A 27,700-nucleotide genomic window follows, 5' to 3' on the forward strand; every position below is an offset into this window, starting at 1 on the left:
TTGAAACAAATGCGGTTTGCTTTTTAAGAATAAAAAATACATTATGGATATAAAAAAGAAAATGTATGCTTACCTGATAAATGTATTTTTTTTTTTAAATGATGAGTCCACTGATCAACTTAATTACTATTGGGAATATCACTACTGCCCTGCAGGAGGCGGCAAAGAGCACCACAGCAAAGCTGTTAAATATCACCTTCCTTCCCTCCCAACCCTGTCATTCGACCGAAGTAAAGGAGAGAAAGGAAGTAATAAGGTGCAGAGGTATCTGAAGTTTATAATAACCAACAACCTGTCTTTCAACAACAGGGCGGGCCGTGGACTCATCGTGTCAAAAAAGAAATACATTTATCAGGTAAGCATACATTTTCTTTTCTTTTTAATGACACGATGAGTCCACGGATCATCTTAATTACTATTGGGAATCAATACCCACGCTAGAGTACACAGATGATACGGGAGGGACAAGACAGGGAACCTAAACGGAAGGCACCACTGCTTGAAGAACCTTTTTCCCAAAAGCGGCCTTAGCCGAGGCAAAAGTGTCAAATTTGTAGAATTTTGAAAAAGTGTGAAGAGAGGACCAAGTTGCAGCCTTGCAAATCTGTTCCACCGAAGCTTCATTTTTGAATGCCCATGAGGAAGCAACAGCCCTCGTGGAATGAGCTGTAACTCTCTCTGGAGGCTGCTGTCCAGCAGTCTCATATGCAAAACGTATGATACTCTTCAGGCAAAAGGAAAGAGAAGTAGCCGTAGCTTTCTGTCCCTTACGTTTTCCTGAGAAAACCACAAACAAAGCAGAAGACTGATGAAAATCCTTAGTCTCCTGCAGGTAAAACCACATCCAAATTGTGTAGAAGACGTTCCTTCTGAGAGGTAGGATTAGGACACAAGGAAGGAACCACAATCTCCTGATTATTGTTCCAATCAGAAACAACTTTAGGAAGAAATCCTAATTTAGTATGTAAATAAGGTAAGGGGACTCATACTGCAATGCCGAGAGCTCTGATACTCTGTGAGCAGAAGAAAAATAGCCACAAGAAACAAAACTTTCCAAGATAACAACTTAATATCTAAGGAATTCATAGACTCAAACTAAGCCCCCTGAAGAACTTTGAGAACCAAATTCAGACTCCAAGGAGGAGTGACTGGCTTGAACACAGGTCTGATCCTGACCAAGGCCTGACAAAAAGATTGCACATCTGGAACATCTGCCAGACGTTTGTGTAACAAAATAGATAAGGCAGAAATGTCACCCTTTAGGGAACTTGTCGATAATCCTTTCTCCAAACCCTCTTGGAGAAAGGACAAAAGGCTAGGGATCCTAACTCTACTCCAGGAGTAGCCCTTGGATTCACACCAATAGAGATATTTACGCCATATCTTATGGTAAATCTTTCTAGTTACAGGTTTACGAGCCTGAATCATGGTCTCTATGGCCGATTCTGAAAAGCCCCGCTTGGATAAAATTAAGCGTTCAATCTCCAAGCAGTCAGCTTCAGAGAAACTAGATTTGGGTGAAGGAAGGGCCCTTGAATTAGAAGGTCCTTCCTCAATGGAAGTCTCCAAGGTGGCAGAGATGACATGTCCACCAGATCTGCATACTAAATCCTGCGAGGCCAAGCCGGTGCAATGAGGATCACCGAGGCCCTCTCCTGCTTGGTTCGAGCAATAACCAGAAGAGAAAATGGAGGAAATAGGTATGCTAGACTGAAGGTCCAAGGTACCACTAGGGCATCTATCAGTACCGCCTGATGGTCCTTGGACCTCGACCCGTACCTCAGGAGTTTGGCATTCTGCCGAGATGCCATGAGATCCAATTCCGGCTGACCCCATTTGAGAATCAGGCTGGAAAACACTTCCAGATGGAGTTCCCACTCCCCCCGAAGAAAGGTCTGCCTGCTCAGGAAGTCCGCCTCCCAGTTGTCCACCCCTGGGATGTGGATCGCCGACAGACAACAAGAGTGGGTTTCCGCCCACTGGATTATTTTGGTTGCCTCTGTCATCTCTAGGGAACTCCTCATTCCTCCCTGATGATTGATGTAAGCCACTGAAGTTATGTTGTCAGACTGGAACCTGATAAACTGGACAGAGGCTAATTGGGGCCAGGCCAGAAGAGCATTGAAGATCGCTCTCAGTTCCAGAATGTTTATAGGTAGAACAGACAATGATTGAGTCCAAACTCCCTGAGTCTTTAGGGAGCCCCAGACTGCTCCCCATCCTAGAAGGCTGGCGTCTGTTGTCACAATCACCCAAGATGGTCTGCAAAAGCAGGTTCCCTGGGAGAGATGATCCCGAGACAACCACCATTGAAGAGAATCCCTTGTCTCCTTCTCCAGTAGTATTCGAGGAGACAAGTCCGCATAATCTCCATTCCATTGCCTTAGCATGTTTAACTGCAGAGGTCTGAGGTGGAAACGAGTTAACGGGATGATGTCCATTGCCGCCACCATCAGGCCAATTACCTCCATGCACTGAGCCACTGATGGCCGAGGAGCGGACAGAAGTGCTAGGCAAGAATCGAAAATCTTTGATTTCCTGACTTCTGTCAGAAAAATCTTCATTGATATGGAATATATTATGGTTCCCAAGAAAGTTACCCTTGTATTTGGAACTAAGGAGCTCTTTTCCAAATTTACCTTGCATCCGTGAGATCGCAGGAAGGATAACAACATTTCCGTGGGACCTTGCTTGTTGTAAGGATGGTGCCTGGACCAGGATGTCATCCAGGTAGGGCGCCACTGCAATGCCCCGTAATTGAAGCACCGCCAACAGAGATCCCAGAACCTTTGAGAAAATTCTGGGAGCTGTAGCAAGACTGAAGGGAAGAGCCACGAATTGGAAGTGTTTGTCTAGAAATGCAAGCCTTAGAAACTTGTGATGATCCTTGTGATTAGGAACATGCAGGTATGCGTCCTTTAAATCCACTGTTGTCATGAATTGACCCTCTTAGACCAAAGGAAGAATGGAATGAATAGTCTCCATCTTGAAGGACGGTACTCTGAGGAATTTGTTTAGACTCTTGAGATCTAAAATTGGTCTGAAGGTTCCCACTTTTTTGGGAACCACGAATAGATTGGAATAAAATCCCCGACCCTGTTCCTGTATCAGAACAGGAACTATCATTCCCAGGTTGGAGAGGTCTCTTACACAGTGTAAGAATGCCTCTCTTTTTGTCTGGTTTACAAATAATCTTGACGTAGAAACCTGCCTCTGGGAGGAAAACTTTTGAACTCTAGTTTGTATCCCTAGGACACTATGTCTACAGCCCAGGGATCCAGAACATCTCGAACCCAAGCCTGAGCAAAGAAGGAAAGTCTGCCCCCTACAAGATCCGGAGCATGCCCTTCATGCTGTCTTTGATTCAATAGCAGGCTTCTTGGATTGTTTCCCCTTATTCCAAGGCTGATTGGGTCTCCATGATGGCTTAGACTTGGAAGCGGAAGAGGAAGAATTTCCCTTGAAATTTCGAAAGGAGCGAAAATTACTCTGACGTCCCTTCTGTTTGTTTCTCTTATCCTGCGGGAGAAGATGACCCTTACCTTCGTAATATCAGAAATTATTTCCGTCAAGCCCAGTCCAAACAAGGTCTTCCCCTTGTAAGGAATCACTAAAAGCTTAGACCTAGAGGATACATCCGCAGACCAAGGTTTTAACCATAAGGCTCTGCGAGCTAGAATAGAGAAATTTGAAATATTTGCTCCCAGCTTGATAACTTGAAGGGAAGCATCCGTAATAAAGAAATTAGCCAATTTAAGAGCTTTTATCCTATCCTGGATCTCATCCAGGGGAGTGTCTGTCCTAATAGCATCAGACAACGCATCAAACCAATATGCTGCTGCACTGGTGACGGTAGCAATGCACACAGCTGGTTGCCATTGTAAAACCTGGTGTACATACATCTTTTTAAGTAACCCCTCTAACATTTTGTCCATAGGATCTTTAAAAGCACAACTATCCTCTATGGTATAGTAGTTCTCTTAGCTAATGTGGAAACAGCTCCTTCCACCTTGGGGACAGTTTGCCAAGCCTCCTTAACGGAGTCGGCTATGGGAAACATCTTTTTAAATATAGGAGATGGAGAAAAAGGTATACCCGGTCTCTCCCACTCCTTAGTAATGATCTCAGAAGCTCGGTCTGGTACCGGAAAAACGTCTGTCAAGGAAGGTACCTCAAAATATTTGTTTAGCTTACTGGATTTCTTAGGATTAACAATGACCATGGAATCGCTGTCGTCCAATGTAGCTAAAACCTCTTTAAGTAACAGAGGGAGGTGTTCTAGCTTACACCTGAAGGATACAACTTCAGTATCAGCAAAAGGAATTACACTGTCAGAATCTGAAATTTCACGTTCAGATGCTACTACGGTATCCTCCTCCTCAGGCTTCTGGGAGGGGGCATCTGAAATAGCAACAACTGCGTCAGAAACCTTGCTTACTGAATGTCTAATTTTCCTCTTACACTTTCCCTGAAACATTGGAAAAGCAGACAACGCATCTGAAACTGCAGAAGACATGAGAGAAGCGATGCCTTGTAAAGTAACTCTAGCAGGAGCTTGAGAGGAAGCGCATGGCACTGCATGTGATGGCGGTAAAATTTGTGACGCTTGAAGAGAAAACTGCGGCATAAAATTAGCATTGTCATTGGAACATGTTGGCTCAGAAAAAAGTCTATCCCTATAACTTAAAGTCGTCTCAATACAAGAGGAACAGAAAGGGATTGGTGGTTCAACACTAGCATCAAAAGACAAGGAGCAGGTGACAACTTGCAAGGCCTATTGGTCCATTCTGACTCACAATGGATCAACTAGGCAATAATAAGTTCAATTTTTAACAAAAAAGAAAAATTGACACAAAACGTTACTGTCTCTTTAAAAGTTAAATCGCAACTTTTTTACTTTAAAAACTGCAGAATGCAGTAAATGGTTAAATAATTATAAAATAAAGACACCACTACACCTCAGCTTTATGCTGAGGTGCCTACCTGCCTTTCAACACTGGAGATCAGTTTTCCCTTAGCTAAACAATCAGGAATCCAGGAGAGACGAACCGTTTTAGTTCTGCTTCTAGGATCGCATGCTTCAGTGAACCAATGCGCATCTAGACAACCAGAAACTCAGTTTCCTCCGCTCCGGATGAAAGAAAAATGGCGCGTAATGTAGAGATTACAGCCTCACTTGGCTCCGCCCTTCGTGGACATATCTAAATAACAGTCTCCCGGTCGGTATTTTCTAAGTATAACCACCGGGAGAAAGGGAACCGCCATAGTTTGTATGTCCCTAGCAGCTATCTCAGCCCCAATGCCTGCGTATGCTATCAAAGTCCTCTCAATCAAGGAGAGTATAATGTCCCATGTGTAATAAAGTGCTTGTTATAAAAAGGCCACTTACTTTCCTATATACTTCTGAAAATAAAGTGCCTACTTTTTCTGAGTGACTTGCTCCAGAAATAATTAAAGTCAGCACTTACCTCAGAAATCTGCCCGACAGCAGGGCAGCTCACCAGGCTTGATAGGTTCTCTCCCTCACATAGACCTGTGGAAACAAAAGAACTGAGTATTTCCCCTCAGACTCTCATAATCAGGGTATCATAATATCTATGGGAGGTGCAGTGAGAATTATGTCCCACAAGTTCCCATTGCTCTAAAGCCACCACTGCTCTACTGAAGAGACTGATATGGACTACGGCTACACCCTAGGACAAGCAGCACAATCTTGCACTTCTTTAAAAATAAACTCTTGATTGAAGAATCTTTTCCAGCCCCTAACTTTACCACTTCCTGGCACTAACGTAGGCAAAGAGAATGACTGGGTTGGGAGGGAAGGGAGGTGATATTTAACAGCTTTGCTGTGGTGCTCTTTGCCGCCTCCTGCAGGGCATGAGTGATATTACCAATAGTAATTAAGATGATTCATGGACTCATTGTGTCATTAAAAAGAAAAACGTATACTTAATGACAAGTATTTCATGTCCCTTTAAGGCAGCTGAAATCAAGGGATTTGAACAGCAACCCCCATCCAGCTCCCTTAACTGTGTGTCATTGCGTGGCTCTGCCCCCTCTGTGATGTCACCACACATGTTTGTGGTGACATCACCTGATTTCCCATGTAGCTCTGGCAATGCTACCCACTATGCCGCCTGCAGTGCAGGGAAATCAATGATCTGATGCTGTGATCAGCGATTCCCCTTCTTGGCGAGAATGGGTCACATGCATTCACAGGCAGCAGTTTGCATGACAACCCAATCTTGTCATGAGTACAGAAGCACTTATAGGGACATGAAAGTCAAAATCAGACATCCATAGCTCAAAACATGCAATTTTACTTTGTTCTTTTTGTATATTTTACCCCCAAAACATACCAACATATGCTCAGAAGCTGCAATGTACTACTGAGTTATTGGTGGCTGCACACATATGCCTTATTGGCTCACCATATGTTTTCAGCTAAAACCCTGTAGTGCACTGCTGTGTTTTTGCAACAATGTATAGTTTTGCTTATTTTTTAAATAATATTGTGCTGATTTTCAGACTCCTAACCAGCCCCAAAGTTTTAGATGTAAACTGATGTCTACAGACACCTATTTGTCTAAATGGTCTTTTTATATGCAGGGAGGGGGGAGTGTCTGCTCTTCCTGCTTTCCCAGCCACATTCACTGGGTGTCTCAGCCTATCCCATCAACAGTGCTAAATTGGGAGCTTCTATGTAAGTTATTTTTTAAAAAAATACTGGATTTTTAGATCAGCATCTGTGCATATTCTCCTTTATAGTAGTGTCTATCAGTTATATGAAAATTGCTTTATACTGTCCCTTAAATTTTGAGTTTAATCCATTTAAAATTGTATGCAAGCAGCAATGCAATAGTTCAATGCTCTAACACATTACAGCATTTTCCTTTTGCACTTCTATGTCCCTTTAAGCAGAGCAACCCTTCTATAAACACAGTTCTTTTAAAGTATATTCATTATTTTAATCTACAGATTTCCACTTACACAGATAACTGAAACATTTTGGCACATAATAGAATCAGGCTTAACACTATTCAGTTACCTCGTTTTTGAAATTGTTATCTTATAGAGCCATTTGGTACAATAAAGATAAGGCTAACTTTTTATTTTGAAAAAAAAAAATGGACACACCCAAACATCTATGTCAAATTTTGATGGATATTTCCAATGGAGGATATAACTCATTCTGGAAATAGATGTGACTCACCCAAAATGTACATTGAAGGGTTTTTGTTCTCAGAGACACAATTATCTTGGCAGGAAACTGCACTTACTGAGAGGGAACTTGACTTGCTGACATAACAGCATAAATAGAACATGTCCGAGGAAGCGATAAGCGTCAGTCTTACTATACAGAGTAAAAAAAACGTTTTCTTAAAATATTTACAAATGTGTTAATTAATCTGTGTGCGTTGACTGTGATGCAAATTTTCATTCATGACTAAATGGCACAGCAAATTAGTTTGCATCTCGTTGATGCATCCTTTGCCAACACAAATAATTAGGCCAGTTTGCATTCAATCATACTTGCTTGCCAAACTGTTATATTTTTTTATAGTTTTAGACTCTCTGGTACAAGACCCTGAAATATGTAGGAAGACTTAGAGTTTCTTAACAAATCTTAAATATAATTTGCCTGCCTGGGGCATGATTAGAAGGTGACCAATAGTTGTCTCGTTATTTAATTCATAAATCTACATTTTGACTGTGATTTGATTTGGATTGAATTAGGCTTCCATAAAGCCGCCCTATGAACTAGATAAGATTATACTTTTAGTAAATATTGGGCAGACTTGCTGGGCCTGTGACCCTTATCTGCTGTCAAAATCTATCTTTCTTCATTTCTATATTTCTAGCTATTTTTCTGTGTTTCTATATGGATATGCATAAGAGTCTTTATACTTGTGTTGCTACACTCTCCTCATAAGCCGGCTCGGGGGAATTTTAAAATCAGGATGCAGTAGTCTTGGAAAATCAACCTGTAACATTGATAAGGATATGGTGGACGATATCTATATGAGTGAAGGATATTATACTGTATTTATTCCTCATCATTTTTGAGGTTATACATTGTGAGTGTGTTTTTATTGGATATTAACCGTTAATGACCATGATGTACCTTGTAGGTCACTGATCATTCGGGTCTCACCCTAAGCGGCAGGACAGCGCTATTATGACCTCCCTCCCTGCTGCAGGCATTTTGGTCTCAAGGATCAGTGATGTACAGGGAAGGTCCCTGGTCATTAAGGGGTTAAAGGTGTTTATTTATATACAACACTTAGATGCTCTGTGCGTTCTCTGTTCTTTTGTGCTTTTATGTATCTAAGAGGATCTAAAACCTAATTTTTTTCTTTTGTGATTCAAAGGATATAAAAAACAAACATTTCCAATGTACTGCTATTGTCAAATGTGCTTTGTTTTTATGGTTTTCTTTGTTAATGAGCATATTTAGGTAGGTAATTTGCACGTCTGGAGCACTACATGTCAGCATACACTGCTGCCATCTAGTGCTTTTGCAGTTCTATAACATTGCTTTAATTATTCTTGCACTGCTGCCATCTAGTGCTTTTGCAGTTCTATAACATTGCTTTAATTATTCTTGCACTGCTGCCTGTCAGTATATGGCCGGGTTATAATACAATATATTTAATAATTATTCTTTAAAATGAACCCCCAATAAAATGCATATACAAAACCATAAAATTAATATAAAATTCCTACGTTCTTTTTATTAGTTAATATTTATAGACACGTTGAAATATATTTGTAGAAAACCAGATATGAATCGATACTATACACATTTAAATTATTATAATATGCTATGCAAAGATCATAAAAGTTGCCTTATTCACAATAGTCTCTCAAATCAGAGTTGCATTTAAAATACCACAATAAGATATACAAGAATCTGAGCCACTAACATTCAAGCAGTACAATCAGCTATATAGCCACAATTTTTTTTATATAATTCCAATTTAAAACATCAGAAATTGTATATATTATTTGTGCCAACAACCAAACTCCTATGCCAATTTATCTAAGCTGAAATAAATTCTTACGCCTAGATTTAGAGTTCTGTGGTAGCCGTCAAAAGCAGCGTTAAGGGGTTAACGCTGCTTTTGGCTGCCCGCTGGTATTTAGAGTCGTGTAGGTAAAGGTCTAACGCTCACTTTCAAGCCGCGACTTTTCCATACCTCAGATCCCCTTACGCCAATTGCGTATCTTATCTTTTCAATGGGATCTTCCTAACGCCGGTATTTAGAGTCTTGGCTGAAGTGAGCAGTAGACCCTCTACCGACAAGACTCCAGCCGCAAAAAAAAGTCAGTAGTTAAGAGCTTTCTGGGCTAACGCCGGTTTATAAAGCTCTTAACTACTGTGCTCTAAAGTACACTAACACCCATAAACTACCTATGTACCCCTAAACCGAGGTCCCCCCACATCGCCGCCACTATAATAAAAAAATGTAACCCCTAATCTGCCGACCGCACACCGCCGCCACCTACATTATCCCTATGAACCCCTAATCTGCTGCCCCTAACATCGCCGACACCTACATAATATTTATTAAACCCTAATCTGCCCCCCCCCAATGTCGCCGCTACCTAACTACACTTATTAACCCCAAATCTGCCGACCGGACCTCGCCGCTACTCTAATAAAAGTATTAACCCCTAAGCCGCCGCACTCCCGCCTCGCAAACCCTATAATAAATAGTATTAACCCCTAATCTGCCCTCCCTAACATCGCTGCCACTTAACTTCAAGTATTAACCCCTAATCTGCCGACCGGACCTCGCCGCTACTCTAATAAATGTATTAACCCCTAAAGCTAAGTCTAACCCTAACCCTAACACCCCCCTAAGTTAAATATAATTTTAATCTAACGAAATAAATTAAATCTTATTAACTAAAGTATTCCTATTTAAAACTAAATACTTACCTGTAAAATAAACCCTAATATAGCTATAATATAACGAATAATTATATTGTAGCTATTTTAGGATTTATATTTATTTTACAGGCAACTTTGTATTTATTTTAATTAGGTACAACAGCTATTAAATAGTTATTTACTATTTAATTGCTACCTAGTTAAAATAATTAAAAAGTTACCTGTAAAATAAATCCTAACCTAAGTTACAATTAAACCTATCACTACACTATCAATAAATTAATTAAATAAATTTAGAAAAAGCTTAATAGGAAGAATGTGTTTCAGAACATATAATAATGTTCTGAAAAAGCAAGGGATTTAAAGACACAGGCACAAAGAGAATTTTGAAAAAACTCAGTTTATTATCCCACATCACATCATGTGGATCATTGCTTTAGCTTAGTCAAACCATATAAAGTGAACACCCATATATACAGATAAAAAACTATATCTAAGGTAAAAAGCAACAAATTAGGATTCAGGAATTAGCTACCTAAGCATACGTATGCAAGATTAAGCTGAACAATAATGTATATATTACACCTTAAATATCTGTAACAGAACAATCAGCGACAGATATAAGTACACATACACATAGTAGGCCTATCACTCTATATTGCCTTACCTATATACCCAGGAGCTGGTAATAAACTTGTTCCAGTGTAAACCTGATAAATATTTATAGGGAGTCTTTAAAGACCAGCGTGAAAAGATCGCAACAGTTCTTGCTATTTATAGGTCAAAAGTTAGTACTTGAATAGATGCAGCAAAAAGTACACTTAACTTTAGCGTCTTATACCTCTGATTTCCAAAATTGACTGCTCAAAGTGTGCGACGCTATCGCAGCGTGTGACGTCACTGGAGGAGGAGTGGCATGACCGTCAGCGGTCTCCAAGCAGATCTGAATTCCAAGGTTGCTTCCCACAGAGAGTAAAGGAGTCAGCTGTTCTGGCAATTAGCCACGTAAGAAAGAACCAGGCTTTCACTTAGCTGACAAGCAAACTTAGAAATTAATACCAAGATGTACCAGACCTTTTACTCCCAAAATCTCTCTCCATACAGCGAACCTTCCACATATGCGTGCACATTCTTTCACAGAAGTAAGGGAACACAGCTGTCACATATGATTCCCATAAGTGTGTCTAGTCTGAAAGTTTAGATGATAATGACCAACTAGCTCTTAAAGACTTGGAATCATTGTTAACAGAAAATACTCAAGAAGAAATTCCAAGTAGCTCCCAAGATTTGGTTTCTAGATTTGAAAAACCTAGTTTCAAGCCAAAATCCTCATATATGCCCTCCCTCTCTCTGGTTCCAGCTGTCAATCTCTTTGTGAAAAAGATGGAAAAAGACATTGAGATGCTTATGTCCAAACAGACAGATGACAACCTGAAACCTAGAGAGAGAAAAGCTTTGAAGGAGCTGAGTATGGCCGGGGGCTTGGTGATAAAGCCCGCCGATAAGGGCGGAAACTTGGTTCTGTTGGACGAAAAACTTTCTGTAAATGAAGCAAAACGCCAACTGAATGATAAAAACCAATATATAAGGCTGGCTCACAATCCCCTGGCACAGATTCAAAACTCTCTATTTAAACTTCTAAATGATGCAAGAAGTAGGGGCATAATTAGTCAGAAGGAGTTCAAATTCCTTTTCCCTGAGTACCCTGTCATGCCTGTTTTTTATATTCTGCCGAAACTACATAAGAATATAAAATGTCCACCAGGAAGACCTATAGTCTCGGGGATAGGCAGCATGACAGAAAAAAGTGGAGAATATGTGGACAAATATTTACGGCCCTTTTTGCTTACTTTAACATCATATGTTAAAGATACGGCAGACCTACTCAGGAAACTCGATGGAGTAGTGGTAAATGAAAATACTTTGTTGGCATCTTTGGATGTGGAGGGGTTATACTCCTCCATACCACACAAAATAGGACTCCAAGCAATAAGTATGTTCCTTGAGACAAGGGGGCCCATGTTTATGGAACATACAGAATTTGTCATTTATCTCCTTGATTTTGTCCTTCAGAATAATGTGTTCACATTTGATGGACAAGTTTATAGGCAGATACGAGGAACAGCAATGGGGGCAGTATGTGCCCCCACTTATGCCTGCCTCCATTTGGGGGCTTGGGAGTCAGATATTTTTTAACGTTACAGTGATATATTTAATGGAAAAGTATTGATGTGGGTCAGATATGTGGATGATGTTCTTGTCTTGTGGGATGGAACCATAGAAGAATTTAAAGAGTTCGTCCATATGTTAAATCACAATGACAGGAACATCATCCTCACATCAGAAACTAATACTAGGGAATTTCCTTGATATTACAATTAAAAAGGAAGGTCTAAAGATTGTCACAGAAAATTTCAGGAAAAAGAATGCCACAAACAATATGTTGCATGCAGGAAGCAGCCATCCATCACATTTGATAAAAGGGATTCCATATGGACAGTTCCTCCGTTTGAGGAGGAATTGTTCTTCTCTAGCCAAATTCGATACCCATGCAGCATTGATGAAAAACAGGTTCCTAGAAAGGGGATATTCAAATAAATGCCTAAAAAGAGCACTCTGGAAGGCCAGAAAGACCCCCAGAGATGACCTTTTGTATCATAAGGATGTAAAGTCAGATGGAGGCCAAATTAGATTTATTTCTAAATTTAATTATCAATGGCACAACATTAGATCAGCGATGAACAAAAATTGGCACATACTGACCTTGGATGACAAAGTAAAAAATATCATTGGTGAAAGACCACTAATGACAGCTCGGAAAGCACAAAGTCTAAGAGACATCTTGGTAAAAAGCCACTTTTTGAGAGGCCCATCTGACTCAGATTGGCTGAGAAAAGATAAAGGTATTAAAGGTAGCTACCCATGTGGGCACTGTGTTTACTGTGCCCACATGGATGGCACTAAACAATTTTCCACTCAAGATGGTAAAGTGTTTAATATCAAGTTCTTCTTTAATTGTCAAATCTGAAGGAGTAATTTACCTCCTTCGATGTTCATGCCCAGTCTTTTACATAGGCAAAATGAAAAGGCTAGTAAAGGACCGGGTGCAGGAACATCGGGATGACATTTTGCACTCAAAAGATACTAATGTAGCAAGACATTTTTGTACTTTTCATAATGGTAATGTGGAATCTTTGAAATTTATCATTATAGATAAGGGCATAACAAATGGTAGAGGTGGCAATAATGAAAAGGTGCTTCTGCAAAAAGAAGCAAAATGGATTTATAGATTGGGTACTAGATACCCAGCAGGTCTAAATGACAAGCTGGAGTATGCTAGTTTCCTATAATTGAAATTATAATTTTCTCTGGCAGAGTATATGCTATGATACAAAGTGCACCTAAGTTAGGATGTGTAAGAATTTTTGGAATGCTGAGGAATTAGGCAGGACCATTGTAAAATGTTGTTATTATCACATCCTCTAGTAGTTATACTGTTTAACTAACAAATAGGGCAAAACATGGTGAATATAGCTTTAAGAGATTCACCTGTAACATGTGGGAGGATCACCTGGGGATGCTCAGTTATGCCTTTATAAGAGGAAATCCGGTGAGGATTCAATTATGCCCTGATGAACCCCTGTGACACACACTTGCTGTGGGGGTGAAACGGTCATTGGCACTGTTGTGTTTAAAGCACCATTGTGTTTATTACTTTAGGAGTATGTCTACTTAACTCCTGATCTTTAAAAGAAATCTATGGTAAAGCAAAGGACTATAGCGTGATTGCAGCCCTACAAATGCTGGATTGATGGAAATTTGCTAACCTTCAAGCTGAGCCCTGATAAGAGAGCGCAAGTGTTACCAGTGGAGTCAAAAACCTGATAAAAGAGGGACTGCTCTGTGTAGACTTTCAAACACTTTGCCACAAGAGCGTGAGTTATACTTTATTTGTGGAAATATACTAGACACACTTATGGGAATCATATGTGACAGCTGTGTTCCCTTACTTCTGTGAAAGAATGTGCACGCATATGTGGAAGGTTCGCTGTATGGAGAGAGATTTTGGGAGTAAAAGGTCTGGTACATCTTGGTATTAATTTCTAAGTTTGCTTGTCAGCTAAGTGAAAGCCTGGTTCTTTCTTACGTGGCTAATTGCCAGAACAGCTGACTCCTTTACTCTCTGTGGGAAGCAACCTTGGAATTCAGATCTGCTTGGAGACCGCTGACGGTCATGCCACTCCTCCTCCAGTGACGTCACACGCTGCGATAGCGTTGCACACTTTGAGCAGTCAATTTTGGAAATCAGAGGTATAAGACACTAAAGTTAAGTGTACTTTTTGCTGCATCTATTCAAGTACTAACTTTTGACCTATAAATATGAAGAACTGTTGCGATCTTTTCACGCTGGTCTTTAAAGACTCCCTATAAATATTTATCAGGTTTACACTGGAGCACGTTTATTACCAGCTCCTGGGTATATATGTAAGGCAATATAGAGTGATAGGCCTACTATGTGTATGTGTACTTATATCTGTCGCTGATTGTTCTGTTACAGATATTTAAGGTGTGTAATATATACATTATTGTTCAGCTTAATCTTGCATATGTATGCTTAGGTAGCTAATTCCTGATTTGTTGCTTTTTACCTTAGATATAGTTTTTTATCTGTATATATGGGTGTTCACTTTATATGGTTTGACTAAGCTAAAGCAATGATCCACATGATGTGATGTGGGATAATAAACTGAGTTTTTTCAAAATTCTCTCTGTGTGCCTGTGTCTTTAAATCCCTTGCTTTTTCAGAACATTATTATATGTTCTGAAACACATTCTTCCTATTAAGCTTTTTCTATATTTATTATCAAGGTTGGCACCAGTGTAGTTTATTTTATCAGCAATATTTTCTACTCTCTCATACACTTTACATTATAATTAAATAAATTACCTACAATTACATACAATTAAATAAAATAAAATAAATTACAAAAAAACAAACAAACACTAAATTACAAAAAATAAAAAAAGATTACAAGAATATTAGGCTAATTACACCTACTCTAAGCCCCCTAATAAAATAAAAAAGCCCCCCAAAATAATAAAGGTCCCTACCCTATTCTAAATTAAAAAGTAACCAGCTCTTCTACCAGCCCTTAAAAGGGCTTTTTGCGGGGCATGCCCCAAAGTAATCAGCTCTTTTGCCTTTAAATAAAATACAACCCCCCCAACATTAAAACCCACCACCCACATACCCCTACTCTAACCCAAACCCCACTTAAATAAACCTAACACTACCCCCTGAAGATCTCCCTACCTTGAGTCGTCTTCACCCAGCCGGGCCGAAGTCTTCATCCGATGGGGCAGAAGAGGACATCCAGACCGGCAGAAGTCTTCATCCTATCCGGGCAGAAGAGGACATCCGGACCGGCAGACATCTTCATCCAAGCGGCATCTTCTATCTTCATCCATCCGACGAGGAGCGGCTCCATCTTCAAGACCTCCGGCGCGGAACATCCTTCTTGACCGACGACTACCCGACGAATGAAGGTTCCTTTAAATGATGTCATCCAAGATGGCGTCCCCCGAATTCCGATTGGCTGATAGGATTCTATCAGCCAATCGGAATTAAGGTAGGAAAAATCTGATTGGCTGATTGAATCAGCCAATCAGATTCAAGTTCAATCCGATTGGCTGATTGGTTCAGCCAATCGCATTGAACTTGAATCTGATTGGCTGATTGAATCAGCCAATCAGATTCAAGTTCATTCTGATTGGCTGATCCAAACAGCCAATCGTATTGAACTCGCATTCTATTGGCTGTTCCGATCTATGTGCAGATAAATATACATACATATATATTATTCAATAATGCTTAGGTGCCCTGACATGCCTTACAGTACTCCACACAAGCGCATGCTCCTGAACCTACCTACCTGATTTTTAAAATTACTGCTCTATCTGAATCATGAAAGAAAACATCTGTGTTTTGTGTCCCTCTAGAGGGGGCAGAATGATGAATCCCCCAGCTAATCAAGTGATGTATACATTACTGTGCAAAAGGTTTAGGCAGGTGTGAAAAAATGCTGTAAAGTAAAAATGTTTTAAAAAATAGAACTGTTAATAGTTTATTTTAATCAATTAACAAAATGCAAGTTAGGGAACAGTAGAAACATCTAAATCAAATATTTGGTGTTACCATTCTTTTCCTTCAAAACAGCATCAATTCTTCTAGGTAGACTTACACACAGTTCTTTAAGGAACTCAGCAGGTAGGTTGTTCAAAACAGCTTGGAGACCTAATCATAGTTCTTGTATGGATTTAGGCAGCCTCAGTTGCTTCTGTCTTTTCATGTAATCCCAGGCAGACTCCATGATGTTGAGATCAGCGTTTCTGTGGGGGACTATACCATCAGTTCCAGTACTCCTTGTTCTTCTTGAAGCTAAATATAGTTCATAATGATTTTAGCTGCATGTTTGTTGTTGTTATATATATTTCACACATAGAAAACTTTAAAGGGACAGTCTAGTCAAAATTTAACTTTTATGATTCAGATAGGGCGTGCAATTTTAAACAACTTTCAAATTTACGTTTATCATCAAATTAGTTGAAAGCTAAACCTAGGTAGGCGCATATGATATAAGCCATTGAAGGCCGCATCTTATCTTTTTTGACAGTTTTTCACAGCTAGACAGCGCTAGTTTGTGTGTGCCATATGGGATCACATTTTGCTCACTCCCATGGAGTTATTTATAAGTCAGCATTGATTGGCTAAAATGCAAGTCTGTCAACAAAAATAAATAAGGGGGCAATATGCAGAGGCTTAGATACAAGGGGTATTTACAGAGGTATAAGGTATATTAATATAACCGTGTTCTTTATGCAAAACTGGGTGGATTATATATCTTTTTAGATAATATAAGTCCTGGAGTAGACTGTCCCTTTAACTTTACTTTTTTTTTAAAATAGATCTGATCTTTATCAAATAAACTGTAGTGTTGTGTTTCATTTACACATTAGTAATTTTGCCGCCTTAGCTGAGTCACACTGGTGGAGTTATTTACAGTTTATATGCTGAAATATTCTTTCAACTAGCGTGAAATCAAAGCTAGAGTATTTTGAAACGAGGAAGACAAGTTACTTGAACCTTATATGTATATAGATCATTTTACTTTTATTCAAAAGGTAAAAAAAAAAAACTACAATATAATACTTTTCTTTTATAATTAAACCAGCAGAAAACATATTTTTCAACCTGATAGGGTCAAGTTCAGGTGTGGTTACGAGACATAGAAATATAGAGACTGATGGTAGATAATAGCAGGTTGTCCCACCTAGTCTAATCTTACGACTACTGACAAATTTACTGTTTGACGCCAAGGATGAAATAGCACATTATTATTGTTCCTATTATAGAAGTCACTTGAACACGCAAACCTGTTTTTTTTTTACATGTCTGAACAGTATTTCTAGAAAAACATGCCCTTTAAATTGGTGTTAGCAAGTTTGGGCATAGCTCTCCACCCTGTTTTAGTTGGACACTGATTGTGGAAATCTTCGTTATTTAAAATCACAATCTCCTCAGTATGAGAGTGTTATGACATAATATTAGACAACAGCAATACACAGGATTTAAATTACAGATTATTTTAAGGACAATGCAGCGCAATGATTTCAAAATTTACAGTATCCATTTAAATTATTTTATATTGGAATAATGTATTATAGAAATTAGCATTTTAATAATATGATTTTTTGAGTTCTGCAATAAGGCTGCCAGACTGATAATTCTTTTTTTCTGGGACTTGAATACATTTTCCTTTTTGAGTCATTTTTATTAATATATATGCAACTATGTAAATGTAATTGTTTTGTCATCAGAGCTGAAAACAATGCAGAACAGGTATTACTTGAACAGAAAATAACATCTATAATCTGTTCACTTAAAAAAAAAACACAAAAAAAAACAAAACAAAATAAAAACATTCGGCTAGATTACGAGTTTTGTGGTAAGAGCTGCTCGGTACTAACTTGCAAGTTATTGCACCGCTCACTTCCCTACAGCGCTGGTATTACAGGTTTACAAAAACCCGGCGTTAACAGGCAAGAAGTGAGCGTAGAGCAAAATTGAGCTCCAATACCAGTGGCAGCGCTGTTCTACTGTAGATTGTAAGTTCCCATGGGAATAGGGCCCTCGATTCCTCCTGTATGTGTTTGTAAATTCTGTCCTGTCTCTTAGTCTTAGAAGTTTTATATTATTGTTTTATTTAAATGAGCTGTATCCGTGGACAGCACTGCGGAAAATGATGGTGCTTCATAAATAAAGTATAATAATAAAATAATAATAAAAGCTGCAGTGAGCTGATTGATTGTACGTGCTCGTGCACGATTTCCCCATAGATATCAATGGGGAGAGCCGGCTGAAAAAAAGCCTAACACCTTCAATAAAGGAGCGTAAAGCTCCGTAACACAGCCCCATTGATTCCTATGGGGAAACTAAATTTATGTCCTGGCTTCGTTGAGGACTTCATGCCGCTTGGATGAAGACTTCTCCCGGCTTCATTGAGGATGGATGTCCGGTCTTCAAAACTGTAAGTGGATCTTCGGGGGTTAGTGTTTTTTAAGAGTTTAATGGGTGGGTTTTATTTTTAAATTAGGGTTTGGGCACTTGAAAAAGAGCTAACTGCCCTTTTAAGGGCAATGCCCATCCAAATGCCCCTTTCAGGGCAATGGGGAGCTTAGGTTTTTTTAGTTAGGATTTTATTTGGGCGGTTGGTTGTGCGGGTGGTGGGTTTTACTGTTGGGGGGTTGTTTGTATTTTTTTTTACAGGTAAAAGAGCTGATTTCTTTGGGGCAATGCCCCGCAAAAGGCCCTTTTAAGGGCTATTGGTATTTTAGTTTAGGCTATGTTTTTTTTTATTTTGAGGGGGCTTTTTTTATTTTGATATTCCTATTAGATTAGGTGTAATTAGTTTAAATACCTGATGATTCTTTTTTTATTTTGTGTAATTTAGTGTTTGTATTTTTTTGTAATTTAGGTAATTGTATTTAAGTTATGTCATTTTTTTAATTGTAGTGTAAGGTTAGGTGTTAGTGTAACTCAGGTTAGGTTTTATTTTACAGGTAAATTTGTATTTATTTTAGCTAGGTAGTTAGTAAATAGTTAATAACTATTTAGTAACTATGCTACCTAGTTAAAATAAATACAAACTTGCCTGTAAAATAAAAATAAACCCTAAACTAGCTACACAATGTAACTATTAGTTATATTGTAGCTAGCTTAGGGTTTATTTTATAGGTAAGTATTTAGTTTTAAATAGGAATTATTTAGGTAATGATAGTAGGTTTTATTTAGATTTGTTTTAATTATATTTAAGTTAGGGGGTGTTAGGGTTAGTGTTAGACTTAGGTTTAGGGGTTACTAAATTTAGTATAGTGGCAGCAACGTTAGGGGTGTCAGATTAGGGGTTAATAAATGTAGGTAGGTGGCGGCAATGTTAGGGGCAGCAGATGATGGGTTAATAATATTTAACAAGTGTTTGTGATGCGGGAGTACGGCGGTTTAGGGGTTAATATGTTTATTATAGTGGTGGCGATGTCCGGAGCGGCAGATTAGGGGTTAATAATTTTATTTTTGTGTTTGCGATGCAGGAGGGCCTCGGTTTAGGGGTTAATAGGTAGTTTATGGGTGTTAGTGTACTTTTTAGCACTTTAGTTATGAGTTTTTTGTTACGGCATTGTACTTTCAGTTTACGTTATGGATCTTGAAGTTTTAGGCTGTACCGCTCACTTTTTGGCCTCCCAGGCAGACTCGTAATACCGGTGCAAAGGAAGTCTCATTGAAAAAGGACTTTTTGAAAGCTGCGGTAATTACGTTGCGTTATGGCCAAAAAAGTGTGCGGTGTCCCTAAACCTGCAAGACTCGTAATACCAGCGGTAGTGAAAAAGAGCCTTAACGCTGCTTTTTCACCCATACCGCAAAACTCGTATTCTAGCTGATTATTTTTTAGAAACACATAACACATTTCAATAAATTAACTAAACAACATACAAAAATGCCACTGTATTACCCTTTATCCAGATTATGTTTCAGGCATATTTTTTTATTAATACCAATTGCATTTGATTTGTATCTTTTTTTAAGACTTGGGGTTTGCCTTTGCTTTTTTGTGTTTTAATTTAAATAAAAACAAATATATTTGATAGATTCAATTTATTTGTCTTTCCTTCTATATATCTATTTTGATCAATCTGTGCCAATCTCCATAAAAAATCTGTGCTTACATTTAAATATGTTCCATTGAAATTAAATGTATTATTTATACTATTGAAAGGAAGGAATACATCAGATAAAAATCATATCAAAGAAACTTAAACTCCCAATTACTGGTTATTGTTATAGACATACTTTCCTTTATAAAGTGCTAAAGTGTTCTGCAATTCTTTACATGCATTCTTTAATAAATATATTATCAATATACAACTATCATGAATATAAAACTGTGGTTTAAGTAAAACTGATAAATAAGGAGATGAGATCACAGATTCCGATTGGCCACTAGCAGGGGGTGTCAATCAGCCCGATTACATAGTATCGGGCGTATTGAAGACTGCAGCCTCAGAGGCAGCGAACAAGTTATGGAGCAGCGGTCTTTATAACTGCTGTTTCCAGCGAGCCTGAAGGCTCCTGCGGAAACAAGGTGAACAATGGCCATTCAGCCCTTGGTAAATCTACCCCTCTGAATGAGACTGACAAAGACAAAACATAAGGGGGAGATAATTGATGCTGGCCAGATAATCAATAGAATGAGGTGATGGTTATTAATGGCCAATGAGAGCTATGGAATGGTTGCAGTGTTCACAGAAACATTTTCTAGCCAGGTTGCATTATGAAGTAGGGGCCGTGTAATACTTTACAATATTATAAAGTTTTTTTGTCATTTATAAATGTTACAATTGAATTGTATAATTTACAATAAATTGATTAAGTGATCATTTGAGCAACAAAATATTGAAAACATTTAGGGCTAGATTACGAGTGGCACGCTAACTGTTGCATGCAAGCGAAAAGGGAATTATGACGGCTCTTTGCACACAAGCGAAAAGGAAGTATATTACAGATTGAAAGTAAATGTGTTTGCTTGAGTGCAATTCAATGTAACGTGCGTCGGGATATCGCGACTTCAGAACTCTGGTTAACTGTTACGCGAGACAATAAAGTTACAGAAAAAACATTCAAATACATTTTAAAGTACAGTTACACTCATAATAACAATATCTAATAAAAAATGCAATAAAGGTTTTAGGGGGCAGGGGTTCTAAGTTCTCTCTTCTTTTATATTTCTTAGTTAACTTTCTGTCTCCTACACTATTGTTAATAGTTCTCAATATTTCTATGACCCAGATAATCTAAATTCAACTGCAAGTTGTTCTTGTCCAAGAAGTATTTTAATGTCACTTCATAGTAATAGGTCATTACTGTAGACAGTCACCAAACAAGTCAAATGAGAGGTAAAAGCGTATTTGTAGGACAGGTAGTTTCCCTTGAAGCTCCCTTTTCTACAAATCATTTGTTCCAAGACTATTGGGTGATCATCATCAAGATAGAGCGTTACAGTATCGTTTATCATTTTAAAGAAGGATCTTCTTTCTTTCCAGTGAAGGTCTCATTAAAGGTATTATTATTCTGAACAAGGAAAATGAAATGTATACTTTAATGTATGTAAACATATTTATGCAAGCTATAATCGGTCTCTCAGGGGGTTGTGTGGAACTGTTTTGTATCTTCGGTAAATGGTAATAGTAGGGGTTATCAGGGTAGTCTGGAAGAATTTATCTCTTTTCTTTCTTATTCAGAATACCACCCTGTAAACCAAATTCAATTAGACTGACAAGTGATTTAGCATAAACCTCAGTAGGGTCACTATCTAATCATCTATAATAAACAATGTAAAAAATAATACGCTGGGCCTCTGCTACATAGTCATTCTAATCCTTTAATACAATGGATGTAAACAGATTACTTTTCTAATGTATTTGTTGTTACAGTGGGAAGACCAATGTGGATTGTGAGTCCGAATTACCCGGGACAGGATTGCTCCAGAGTTGCCCAGAGGAAATCAGCCCCGAGATAAAGGCAAAGATTGAAGAGGAAGCTTATAACAAAGGGTAACAAACTTCAGTATAACTCCATGGTAGATCCTTGTTGGCAGCCGAACAGGCACATTTTAATTGATTACCATCATCCACAGTTTTAAAATATAATATTATAAGAAATATATTTTGTGGACATCCATTAAGCAAATTATTAATTATTTCCATTATTCCATAATTCTAAAGATATCAAGAAGGATTAAAAAAAATACAAGGTCTTCGTGAATTGAAGGAGGAAGAGGAAGAAAAAACTGTTGAATTCTCAGCGGAGTTTGAAGAGGAAGAAAAAGAGGAAGCAAGTAAGGTGAAAAACAGGTGAGATTTCATTACTGCCAATGTGACTTTCATACAGTGAGGCTGAATTATCAAAGGTCTTGTGGACCTGATCCGGATCAGGTCCGCAAGACCTCGCTGAATGCGGAGAGCAATACGCTCTCCGTATTCAGCATTGCAACGCTGCCCCCTGCAGACTCGCGGCCAATCAGCCGCCAGCAGGAAGGTGTCAATCAACCCGATTGTACTTGATCGGGTTGAATTCTGGCGATAACTGTCCGCCTGTTCAGAGCAGGCAAACCGGGTTATGGAGCAGTGGCCTTTAGACCGCTGCTTCATCACTGCAGAAACACAGGCCCACACGCTCCATACAGAGCTAGATAAATGGGCCTCTGTGGCTAAAATACAGCAGCTGGTAGAGAACAAGACTTAAAAATGATCCTTTTACTACAATTTAATTTAAATATGAAAATAAAAGACATTGGTAGCTAATCAATCTACCAGTAATTTGCTTTAATTTGACATGGTTTATCCAGACTTTACTCTCTAATTATATAAATGTATTATTGGATTTTACTCGACTGACCTGGAATGAGATACTATTTCACTTCAACAACATATTTCTGTTTTCTGTGAACATTAACCCCTGTATGTTGCTTGTCTTTCTATTGGGTTTACGTTATTAATAGCGTGGTACAAAAGGCGCTATTTCTGGTGACCAGAAGGGAGGAGGGAGGGTATTATAGCGCTATTTTAAGCAAGAAAACTCTTTATGACTGGCGATGTACATAGTACATGGTTAGAGGAATTATCTCAGTGGCATGCAGTATGCAAGAGTTTCGTGTTTTTAAACTATATATACAGTATATATATATATATATATATATATATATATACTGTAGATTAATTATATGCAAATGAACAGAGTTTATTTGCATGTATTTGTAATCTGCCATAATATTATGCAGAAGGTTAATAACCTGAAATTAGAAGAAAGGTGGATGGAAATGTTATGCTCCTAAAATATCTTATAATCTATGTGTGAAGACAAAATGGTGACGTGTGCTTAAAGGCTTGGGGTCTGATGATCAAAAGTTTGCCAGCATGGAGATAAATCCCATAAAATTTGAAGGGCTTTTTTTTAGCATTATATTGTAATGTAGGTGTCTGTTCTTTACATCCAGAACCTGCATCGCAAGATTAAATGTGTTGTAATAAAATGATTTGAAAGACCTTGCAGTATTGATGGTACTTTTTAGATCATTTTTCCAGAGCAGAGAGCACAGAATGTGTGCATTTAGGAGATGCATTGACCAGAATATATGGTTTATATAGAACGATTTGTAAACAATGATTTTGGATTTTGTAAAATGATTCTAAAAAGATAAAAGAAGCTAATTTAGAGATTGGAATAGAGGAGTATTAGAAGAGGAACACTGCGTGAGATGGATGAGCGGATGTAAGTAAAATAGACTGGAGAGTGGGTAATCTGTTAAGGGGTGTGTCAATTAAAAGGGAGTTACAGTAAGGGCATGAAAACTGAGTAGATCATTTTGTATTATTATTATTATTAATACTACTAATAATAATAATTATAATATAGTTTATTTGTATAGCACAAACAGATTCTGCAGCACTATAAACAAAAGTGCAATATACAATGGTAACATTTATAAGAGGCAATAATAGACTAGATGAGTGGGTATATGACCTGCCAATGAGTTGCTAGCTGTTGTAGATCATCTTGCATGAAGATGATTTACATGAGTGCTGGACTTGTGAGCTGTGTTTTGAGTTATTTTAGGATATGAAAGTTATCTATTTGTGAGTCAATACATTTTATTTACTTTATTTTATTTTTTTATTTTTTTTGCAGCAAAATAGAAGAATGCCTTGATTATGTATATATGCTATATCCCAAAATTGTAAGCAATTGGAATGTCATCTCCATTGTGGCAGCTGGAATAGTTCTACTTGCAGTAATTCTGAGTATCTACAACTCTTTTACTTCTTGCACTGAAATACCAGATGGACCTCATGGAAAAGCAACATGTGCTGCATCCCAGAAATACTCTTGGTGGACTCATGGACTCCATAAGCAGCGCAGGCAGTAGAACAATATAAAAGATACTTTTCATATGTGTATAACACACCCAAATGATATATCTGTAGCTCTTAAGCCATTGTGCATGTAAAACCCAGAGCATGTCAAACTATATGTAGAGTCTTTAAGGCTGAGATCCATAATGGCATCACTTTCACATTTGGAGGTGCTATGTGCATATAATTATGATTAGACAAACAGGTTCATCTGGGAATCCTCCAACAAGAGCTTTTCAAGCTGCACTAGCCACAACAAGGTGAATGTGCTGTAATCTTATTATTTCAGAGCATGGTTCCTTAAACAAATACAGATTAAATGCTTTGCTGCCAGAAAAGTCTGCAAGGCAATGAAAACTGATATTTTGCAGGCCAACTCTGAAGTGGCAAACAGCTTAAGAAGCAGGCAGCTCCTCTGTAGCTTCCATGTGCAAAAGTATGTCTGCACCACACAAGCTTTTGCAGTTTGATAAAAAGAGCCATTAATATCAAATTCTGCTGGGAAAATTGATGCATAATTAGTTACGTAGCTTGAATAAATCAATAAATCTTAAATGTATCAGTATTGTATAGCCAGGACTAGAAGAACAGCAATATAGCTTATTAGACAAGGGAACCAAATTACTAATTGAGAAAAAAAAAGTTAGATCACATTAAAATGACTTAAAAGTCTATTTTCTTCTTTATCCACCACAAGTGTTAGTCTAATGGAAATTTCCAGTTCTGAATAATCATATACATGGGTTGAACAATGACTGCAATTCAACACAAAAGAAAAGAAAATTGTCAAATAAATAGGCATAGAACACCTGAAAATCCAATATATATATAAAAAGACTATCAAGGGAGTAGTTATTTTAATTGAGCAAAACAACCATAATTAAGATATTTATATAATGAAAATTTACAAAACAAGAAATTAACCAAATAAATTAAAAGAGTAGCCTAATATATTACAAACAAAAAATAGATTTATACTTTTCTAAAAAAAAAAAAGGAAAACCTGCTCTAATTGCAATGTTTGTTAGTAATCCATTTGTTTATGATATTACACTCAATCAAAAACAATCAGGAAAAAAGAGAGTATGAGAACGTGTATTTAAAATTCAATTTGAAAGTACTCTGAAGCATTCTGCATGTTTTTATCAGTTCCTGAAACATTTAACTTACAGTAGTCATTCTAATTTTTTTTATCTTGGAATATCCTTGATATTCTATTAAAACCCACGTAACATACCTAATTTATCTTTATAATGTATATGATATCTCAAGGATATTTCCGAGAACCCTAAGGTGGTCTGACACTCTGGATGAGAATCACTGCTGTACATAGGATAGGTTTTGAAGAGTATTTGGCATTCACTAAATAAATAAAGAAATAAATATATATATATATATATATATATATATATATATATATATATATATATATATATATATATACAGGGAGTGCAGAATTATTAGGCAAGTTGTATTTTTGAGGATTAATTTTATTATTGAACAACAACCATGTTCTCAATGAACCCAAAAAACTCATTAATATCAAAGCTGAATATTTTTGGAAGTAGTTTTTAGTTTGTTTTTAGTTTTAGCTATTTTAGGGGGATATCTGTGTGTGCAGGTGACTATTACTGTGCATAATTATTAGGCAACTTAACAAAAAACAAATATATACCCATTTCAATTATTTATTTTTATCAGTGAAACCAATATAACATCTCAACATTCACAAATATACATTTCTGACATTCAAAAACAAAACAAAAACAAATCAGTGACCAATATAGCCACCTTTCTTTGCAAGGACACTAAAAAGCCTGCCATCCATGGATTCTGTCAGTGTTTTGATCTGTTCACCATCAACATTGCGTGCAGCAGCAACCACAGCCTCCCAGACACTGTTCAGAGAGGTGTACTGTTTTCCCTCCTTGTAAATCTCACATTTGATGATGGACCACAGGTTTTTAATGGGGTTCAGATCAGGTGAACAAGGAGGCCATGTAATTAGATTTTCTTCTTTTATACCCTTTCTTGCCAGCCACGCTGTGGAGTACTTGGACGCATGTGATGGAGCATTATCCTGCATGAAAATCATGTTTTTCTTGATGGATGCAGACTTCTTCCTGTACCACTGCTTGAAGAAGGTGTCTTCCAGAAACTGGCAGTAGGACTGGGAGTTGAGCTTGACTCCATCCTCAACCCGAAAAGGCCCCACAAGCTCATCTTTGATGATACCAGCCCAAACCAGTACTCCACCTCCACCTTGCTGGCGTCTGAGTCGGACTGGAGCTCTCTGCCCTTTACCAATCCAGCCACGGGCCCATCCATCTGGCCCATCAAGACTCACTCTCATTTCATCAGTCCATAAAACCTTAGAAAAATCAGTCTTGAGATATTTCTTGGCCCAGTCTTGACGTTTCAGCTTGTGTGTCTTGTTCAGTGGTGGTCGTCTTTCAGCCTTTCTTACCTTGGCCATGTCTCTGAGTATTGCACACCTTGTGCTTTTGGGCACTCCAGTGATGTTGCAGCTCTGAAATATGGCCAAACTGGTGGCAAGTGGCATCTTGGCAGCTGCACGCTTGACTTTTCTCAGTTCATGGGCAGTTATTTTGCGCCTTGGTTTTTCCACACGCTTCTTGCGACCCTGTTGACTATTTTGAATGAAACGCTTGATTGTTCGATGATCACGCTTCAGAAGCTTTGCAATTTTAAGAGTGCTGCATCCCTCTGCAAGATATCTCACTATTTTTGACTTTTCTGAGCCTGTCAAGTCCTTCTTTTGACCCATTTTGCCAAAGGAATGGAAGTTGCCTAATAATTATGCACACCTGATATAGGGTGTTGATGTCATTAGACCACACCCCTTCTCATTACAGAGATGCACATCACCTAATATGCTTAATTGGTAGTAGGCTTTCGAGCCTATACAGCTTGGAGTAAGACAACATGCATAAAGAGAATGATGTGGTCAAAATACTCATTTGCCTAATAATTCTGCACTCCCTGTATACTGTATATATATATATATATATATATATATATATATATATATATATATATATATATATATATATATATATATATATATATATATATATATAAAAAGTATAAAAGTTACAGGATGTGACGTTAAGTCAAAGTTGGTTTTTGGAATGTCAATAAACTTGGGATTTACCTCCACATTTCACTGTCTTTGAAAGTTAATATGAGGCAGCCTTTTCCTGGTTACTTGTATATTAATAGCAGGTCTTTATCAGGATGATGTTTAGAGCTCTTTAC

The 27,700-nt window shown here is 37.9% G+C and overlaps 1 protein-coding gene across 1 annotated transcript in view; it reads left to right on the plus strand.

The window, feature by feature from the left end:
- IRAG1 (inositol 1,4,5-triphosphate receptor associated 1) overlaps nt 1-25,724 on the plus strand; it is a 306,114-nt gene extending 280,390 nt beyond the window's left edge. The window contains exons 17-19 of the mRNA XM_053720588.1: nt 21,944-22,063; nt 22,235-22,363; nt 24,198-25,724. Coding sequence (XP_053576563.1) covers nt 21,944-22,063; nt 22,235-22,363; nt 24,198-24,435 — 487 coding nt within the window. The 3' untranslated portion in view covers nt 24,436-25,724. The remainder of the gene's footprint in view (nt 1-21,943; nt 22,064-22,234; nt 22,364-24,197) is intronic.
- The last annotated feature ends 1,976 nt before the right edge of the window (nt 25,725-27,700 follow it).

The sequence above is a fragment of the Bombina bombina genome, chromosome 7 (genome assembly GCF_027579735.1).
Source record: "Bombina bombina isolate aBomBom1 chromosome 7, aBomBom1.pri, whole genome shotgun sequence".
Lineage (NCBI taxonomy): Eukaryota > Metazoa > Chordata > Amphibia > Anura > Bombinatoridae > Bombina > Bombina bombina.